Here is a 7,936-nt window from a genome sequence, read left to right on the forward strand (position 1 = left end):
CCCCGAGCATGTGTAAAAGTTGCAAAGGTATCTTGAAAACCTCAACTTGCTTTGTAAACTCAGATTTGATTTTTCCTGCCCTAGGAAACAGGTATGCTTTTCAGTAGCCTAAAGGCTTAAATTTTGTCAAACTTTTTTTTCTTTTTTGAAGTGATTTCAGTTCTACTTCATTGATATTGTTCAACTCATTTTAGTATTTATAGGATGCATTGTCACTCTTTGTAATCAGCCATGAGAGTCAGTGGTGTAATGAACTGTTTTCTTTTTATAGGCACATATTTCTAGTGAAAACTCAGAGCTGTGTAGCGCAGCATTGCAAGCTTTAGGATTCTGCGTGTTTAACTCGAAGATTACATCTGAATTATCTGGTAATTAAAAAAAAAAAAAAAAAAAGCTCAGACTGTTTTTCTGTATTCTAGATTTTTAAAATGTGCTACAGTGTCACTCCAGCGCTACATCTAACTTGTGTGTTTATTTGTATTTTTACGTTACTAATTTCAGGCACCAGAGCAGGCAAAATGTTGAGATTTCTTGTAGAATTTATTCCAGGCTGTGAGAGCAGCTTGGATTATGACTAATAGGGACATGATTAATTCAGTGGTCCCAAGAACATTAGCATTTTTATGACAGTATGGTGAAATACTGATGCATCTTCCAGTTGTCTGTACAAATGCTAGTCATAGATTTAGTAGTAATAAAGTACCTTAATTTGTGGGATTTTTAAAAAAAATTCTAAATGTGAAATGAATACTAAAGAAGTCAAAGCAAAATACCGTAGACTGATATGACTTCTTCCTCACAAAACACATACAGTGCAACAGCCAGCAATGCAAGCTTCTCCATGTAGTTTATCAATCTTCTGCTTCTGATCCCACTCCCAGTATAATTGTTTCCAACAATGCAGTAGTCAGAATTAAGTGAGTTTAGTGTAACTAGTTAACTTACTAAATTGCTAATGCATTTAAACTTTTTGTTAGCAAAAATCGCTATTTTGTTACCAAAATAGGTCAGCCACTTTTGCTGTTGACCTGCAGGAAATGTCTCTTGTGCACTGCAGGAAATTTTAGAATATTAGAATTGTTTTGAAAGGAAATTAATAATAGAAGACATGCAAAAATGGGTTCTTACCAATTATTAAATAGTTGTTGGTCAGTCACACTAAAGAGTCTTACCCTGACTAGTACAATAGTGGGGAATGAGGGTTGGGTCCTGAAAAATCTCATGAAAAAATATCTCAAACATTTGTGTGAACAAAACAAAATCACTGAACTACATAAATATATTTAAAAGGATGGCATTATCTTTTTAACTGAAACTTCCTAACTTCAAGCTCAAGTATTTGTGAGTACACTTGAAATAATATGTCCAAGATTCCTTACAATTTTTGTCTTCCTCCTTTATATTTAAAAAGTCTCTTAAGCAAGTTTTAAAAAGAAAATTATCAAAATGTTCAGGACTCTTATCCTCTCCCTCTTCTCTTTGCACACTTGCCTGCTGCCTCGTCAGCTTTAACTTTGTTGCTTTTTTAACTGAATACCTTTTTACAAAGCCTGGGATGGGTGCATACCTTTAGCAAAATAGTGAACCTTATAGTAGATAGTTGCTATCAAATGCCTGCAAAAAACAAACAGAATCACTGAAAAAAAATTAAAGTAATATCAAATCTTCCAGTTTTAATTTTCTAGGAACACATTTTTTTAGATGGAAATGTGCTTTGAAAATTTATAGTGTTTCAGTTTTTTGTAATACTGATATAGATGGTAGTATATATTGATGCTGTTTCAAATCTTTTGTTTGTTGGTGCAGTTTTTTAGCCTTGCTTTTGGAAACTTAATGTACTTATATTTAAAATATTAAATGAAGACTTTGTGGGGTTTGGAGTTACATAGCTCTTGAATAACATCTGCAAATAAACATCTGTGATCATTAGCAAAAGTATTTTTAAGTGACACACAATCTTGCTAAAAAGTTGACTAGGATTTCTGAAAATAGAATTTGAATGCTGTGTGTTCTGCTTTCAGCAACTGAAATGCAAGAATTACTTTCAACAGTGAGCAGTATTGCTCTAAAAACCTCAGACAAAAATACCCGCACTCGAGCACTTTGGGTGATCTCTAAGCAGACATTTCCTTCTGAAATTGTTGGGAAGGAGGTGAGTTTCTTAATTCTCTACTTATTTAGTAAAATTGATCTTCTGATTGAATTAACCACTGTGCCATTGTTTCCTCAGGTGCCCAGTATCATTTCTACACTAGAAATGATACTTACTAAAGGAGATGTACAGTCCATGGTTGTTGAATATGAAGCACTAAATGTTATTATACGGTATGTGGCCTGTATCATTAGATTTTTACAACAATTGTTAAGGCTGTTTTGGGGTTTGTCTCTTTTTTGTGGGGGGAGGGGAGGCAGAACCATATTTGAATAAAATGTGTTAAAGGAGAAAATTTAGGCATCTGTAAAATTGTTAGATGTATACTATACTAAGGAATGTCTTCCAGATTCTGAAGAAAAACTCAGAATAATATACAGCCTGAGATTTTTGTGAACTGCCCCAAAACTATATCTTTTGAGCTTCTAAAGCCTGCCAGGCAGTCTTACTTGCAAAATGTCTCTTCAGAAATGGAATGATTCTGATGTGATAATGGACAATATCCAGATAAAAATCATTTGTAAATTATTAAAGCAGAAACTTGTAGAAATGCTAATCTGCTTTTCAAAATTTACTTTTTTTTTTGGCTTTCCACATTTTAATGATTTTGGGAAATGAAAACTTATGTGAGAGAGTTCAGTTGTTACATGAAAGTGTTTACATCCAAATTTTACTTTTATCAAAAATTAAATTAAGTGTTCATCTTTATTTCATTTTCCATATTGTTTTGTAATACCTTTTAATTCCAAATCTTAAATTTTGGGACTAAAACAACTTTAAAACAAACTCTACCTGTTGGTACAGTTTAAATAGTATATTTAAATTCACTCAGAGTGGTGATAATTTTATTCTAACAGTGAGTCACTAAGATTTAGGATGGAGTCAGAAATGAAGTTGAGCTCCTTGCAAAATAAGCTTACTGCTTGTACTGCACTTCATTTTTGATACCTCGTTATGTTTGTTCTGGATATGTCTACTGTGGATGTGCGAAACGGGCCATATTCGGATTTGGCCCGAATTGGGGACGGTGATTCAATTTGTTGATTCTGATCAGTGTCCCGATTCCATTTGGCCGAACAGTTTTAAATGTTTTTTCTACATACGTTGAGGTACCAGGCATGGCTTGTGCATGTTGTGATGGTGGGGCGAATGAAGCGTCCCACAGGAGCGTGGGAGGGGCCCTGCACATGCTTGGTGGTGAACCCAGAAGTGGACTGGAAGTATTTCTGGTCCACTTCCATGTCTACTATGGAGCGCATGGCCCCCTGCGCCCCACTGGCTCAGCGATCGGCTGCGGAGGGACCCCAAGTGCCCTGTGAAGGGGTGGGGCCTAGGAGCGGCCGTGAACTCCCTAGCGCCCCGCTACCGTCACTTCACCCTCTGTTTCTCGCCCGCCACGTTTTTGCTGGTAATAAGTTTAGATGGGAGGCTGCCTCTATCCCCTGGTGAACGGTGCATGTTACTACCCCTACTCTGTAAGGGGTGCCTCAGCGCACCCCTGCCTTAAGGGCAATGCATGCCTCCTACCTCCCCTTTAGCATGCCCCAAGCCTCGCAGTTGTTCCCTGGACGTTGTTTGGCCCCTCGCCCTCTGATGCCCTCTCTGGCGCCCCTTTGGGCCTGTCATGCCCTGGTGCCCCTCTCTGGCACCCCTGGGCTTACCACACTCTTGGCGCCCCGAGGCTGTCCCACCTCGGCGCCCCTCTCTAGAACTTCTATTGTTACCGGCGCCCCTGGGCCTGGCACGTAGCCGCCACCCTACTACCGGCGTCCCTGGACCTGGCACGTAGCCGCCATTGGGCTACCACTCAGCCCGCTGCCCCAGCCTGGGGCCTACGCCACGCTCTTTGCGCCCGCTGCCCCACCCTGGGGCCTACGCCGCGCCTCCCCGCGGCTGGGGCTACAACCCCCACACACCGAGTGCCTCTCCGGCACTTGTCTTGCTGTGCCACTACTCACTGTGCCCCCAATGGGCACCGGGAACCCCCAGGCTACTGGGGAGCCCCTGTGAGCCTCCTCTCACCCCTACAGCCTCACCCGGTCCTCCGATATAATCATAAACAAACCAAGCAGTCAGCCAGCCGGCTACCACGTAACAAACGGCCTACCAGCTTACAATCCCAACTGCACACAGTGCTGACTCCCAGTCGCTACCACTGTCTGGACTCTCTCTCTGTCCCCTCGCATCATTGCAGCCAGCCAAACCACCATCATTGACCCTGCTGCTCAGCTCTCCCGCAGAGCTGCAGCTGCCAAAGGGGAACTGCTCCTGGGCCCAGGCCTGAGCTGTTATAAAGGGCCCGGCCCTGCCCCCTTCCGGTCACCTGACCGGCTGGTTACCACAGCAACCCACAGCTGCGCTGCCCTGCTGATTGACAGCCATCCATTTCCTTTATTTAAGGCACAGGACACTTCAGTGCTCCTGTGACATGCCCTCCCAGACCTAGGAGGCCCCAGTCTCTGAGCTGGGGGTGGGGGACCCACACACTCCCCCGCAGACCTGGAAGTGGACCAGAAGTGCTTCTGGTCCACTTCCAGGTCTGCTGCTGAGCGTGCTGGGGACCTCCCCCCCAGCGCCCCTGTGGGACACTCCATCCACCCCACCATCTCAGCATTCCCAGGACACCTGGTTCCTTGAGGTACATAGAAAACACATTTAAAGTTCTATCTATGGTCGAATCATCAACTCTCTCTGAATTGATTCGGAGGATTGCGATATGATTTGGAAGGATTAAAGGGTCTCCTGATTAAATTCAGATTTGGAGATTCGGCCACTGAATCGGGCCAAATCTCCATCGAATCGAATCAGTGACCGAAACTTCTCACAGCCGTAAGGTCTACATTAGTCAAATGGGTAACTGCAACTTGTGTAGCCATCCCTGAGCTGGCTTTAATTAATTTCTACATTAATAATTGACTGAATATTACTCATTATAACTAACACCTAATATTGCTATAAAACTGAAAGCTTAGAGAATTATTTCTTTTGACTATGTATTTGGCAGCAGTTTTTTGTTTTAATAATTTGCCTCTAATTATTAATGTCTTCCCTTTCTCCCCCCACTTTTTGGTGGTGGGAGGGAGAATTGTGCACAGGGGTGAGACAAATGTTTTTAAAGATAGAAAGTAATTATAAAAATTGGTAAATAATCTAGGTGTAGTACCTGAAAGTAAATACAATGTAGAAAGAAGAACCTATTTTAAGTTGATGGTATCCTTCAAGAATGACTTCTGGTAGTTCAGAGGGTTCTAGACCTTCTTTCCCTTTTAACATAATGGAGAGCTTCCTCATCTGGGTAGTATCTGCTACCTTAGTTTTCATCAAGAACTGGAAACTTTTCATTGAATAAAACTAGTTCAAAGGAAGCTGTTTGGTTTTTCAGTTATAGTGCAAATCTTACTTAGTATGGAAAAGGAAGATAAAGTATCAGTGCTTTTTTTTGTAAATATTCTATTTTTTGGCCATACTTTATTTTTTTCAGCATGGAATTGATAGTCACAGTATGAGATTTTCAAAATTTAATTTGTATTTTCATGAAATGTATATAGATATAGTTTAAATTTAAAGTGTATTGTCTACCCTTGACTAAAGATATTTTTGGCATGGACATCGGTAATTATAACCTGTTTATTAATTTCTGTGTGTACCTATTTGAACTCAGTCTAATGGAACAGGCTCCAACTCAAATGGGAGAAGAGGCTGTGAGATGGGCAAAGCTGATCATTCCTTTGGTTGTCCATTCGGCTCATAAGGTGCAACTGCGAGGTGCAGCTGCATTGGAGATGGGTATGCCATTGTTACTTCAGAAACAGCAAGAAGTGGCAGCCATCACTGAACATCTTATGTCTACTGTAAGTGGAAAGTGTGTTTTCATTTTTTTTCTGTCAGAATAGTAAAGATGCCAGACTTCTAGCAATTCCTTTATTATGTTTGAGAAGGTAAATTAGCTTCCTTTAATAAAGACATATTTCAGAGTCATATTTAACTAAATAGGCTGCTTCATACAATGTATTTTTGTTGTATATATTTCAAGCGAATTTGACTTGTGAAACTAGACAGTGCAATAGAATTGAAGGCCTGTTAATCTCTAAGACCAAGTTCATCCTGGGAATTAAGTGCAAATGGCGTGTTTCAGTGTCCCAGTGTGATCCAACCCAGTTTGGGAAGGGGCTTTGCCTTTATTATTCATTTGTACTTTGTTGGAAGGTTTAGCTATTAAGAACCAAGACCATCAGCTAACTTTATCTAATTCACTAGTCTAATGATACCAAATTTTGGCTAATATCAATACATAAATATAGAATTAGGTTAAATTAGACTCACTGCTTTCCAGATGAATGGCTCTGTATCACCAGTTGTTTTAGTCAGCCTTGCAAAATTATGTTTGACTTGTGTAAAATGTCTTTGGCTTTTTCATTATCATCAAAACTAAAGGTCAAATGAATTAAAGCTTGCAGCTAAAAAAGACTTTTGTGACAGGTCCATAAGACTGTCCTGTAGCAGTGCACTGATGCATCGGTTCCATATCAGATCAGTACTGATACAAGGAAAATTGAGAGCATTGGCATTTGGCTTTTTTGGCTGATGTGGCCAATAAATGCCCTGTGCATGCGTGCAGCTGCAGCGCAGCACACAGGTGGCCAGGAGCACAGCATGGCAGCATGGAGAGCTGCCAGATCTGGCTGGTAAGTCTGTGATGAGGGAAGGGGCATGGGGGAGCAGATCAAGGCCCCCACCATGAGAGAGGTAGTGGGGCTGGGGCAGAGATAGGTGCTGCACAGCTGGGATATATCCATGAGCGGCTTGTTCAGGGGGTGCAGTGACAGGATGGGAGACGTGCCCTTGCATCTGCGTGCGGAGTAAAAGTGGGTTGCCACTGGGGCTGGAGGTGGCGCTGGGCTTTTCCCAGTGGGGCTGCACTCAGGTCAGGTGGTAACAGCACTGGGAAGGAGGCTATGGGGGAGGGGGGCCTGCAGCCACCCCAAAATTCACTGTAACCTTCCTCCCAGGATTTCTGCCACCACCTGCCTCAAGCAGCCCAGTGCAGCCCTGGTCCCAGCCTGCAGCAGCAGCCTGCCCTTGCCCCATGTGCACATCCAGGGGCACATACCCTCCCGGGGTGCTGGACAGCCTGCTCCCAGCTCCATCTGGTGCCCAGCCCCAGCTGTGCGGCATGTGCCGCAGCCCCACTCTCCCTCTTCATGGGGGGCCTTGATCTTCCACCACCCCAACACTTCCCTCACAACAGACTTACCAGTCGGCCTGTGCAAAGCAGCTAATATTTGCTTCAGATTCAGCCGATTTTGGGGGACAGTGATTTGATTTGATGATTTAGCCAAATTTCCAAATTGCCTAGGCCCCATCCCCGCTCTCTTGGCAATGGCTGCTCTGCATCTCCAGTTCCTAGCACTTGGAAAAAAAAGAAGCAGCCCCAACTCACTGCAAGCAGGGGGGAGGGGTGATCCCCACTGCCCCGCATTGTGGGGGGGGTCTCTGCATAAGTTCCCCAACCCTCCCCCTCCATGGCTGCTACGGCTCTGGCCCTTTAAGGGGGAAAAAAAAAAAGCAAACCAAGAAAACCCCCTGGACTCGCCGGCAGGGGCAATCCCTGCTGCCCTGCACCGTGTGGGGGGGCTCTGCATGAGTCCCTGGAGCCTGCTGCAGGAGCAGTGAGTCCTGAAGCTTTTCTCAGTTTTTTTCTTAAAGGGCCAGAGCTGAGCCAGGTGGGGAACTCACGGGGAAGCAGATGGGGGCAGGGGGCTTGTGACATAGCCCCCCATGCAG

At 43.4% G+C, this 7,936-nt stretch overlaps 1 protein-coding gene across 3 annotated transcripts in view; it reads left to right on the forward strand.

The window, feature by feature from the left end:
- The window catches only part of RIF1 (replication timing regulatory factor 1), a 63,820-nt gene that overhangs the window by 4,621 nt on the left and 51,263 nt on the right, over positions 1 to 7,936 (forward strand). For all 3 annotated transcript variants that reach the window (XM_019554244.1, XM_019554247.1, XM_019554245.1), the window contains exons 3-6: positions 272 to 368; positions 2,022 to 2,152; positions 2,231 to 2,325; positions 5,814 to 6,003. In XM_019554244.1, coding sequence (XP_019409789.1) covers positions 272 to 368; positions 2,022 to 2,152; positions 2,231 to 2,325; positions 5,814 to 6,003 — 513 coding nt within the window. The remainder of the gene's footprint in view (positions 1 to 271; positions 369 to 2,021; positions 2,153 to 2,230; positions 2,326 to 5,813; positions 6,004 to 7,936) is intronic.

The sequence above is a fragment of the Crocodylus porosus genome, unplaced genomic scaffold (assembly GCF_001723895.1).
Source record: "Crocodylus porosus isolate Cpor-Errol unplaced genomic scaffold, CroPor_comp1, whole genome shotgun sequence".
NCBI lineage: Eukaryota > Metazoa > Chordata > Crocodylia > Crocodylidae > Crocodylus > Crocodylus porosus.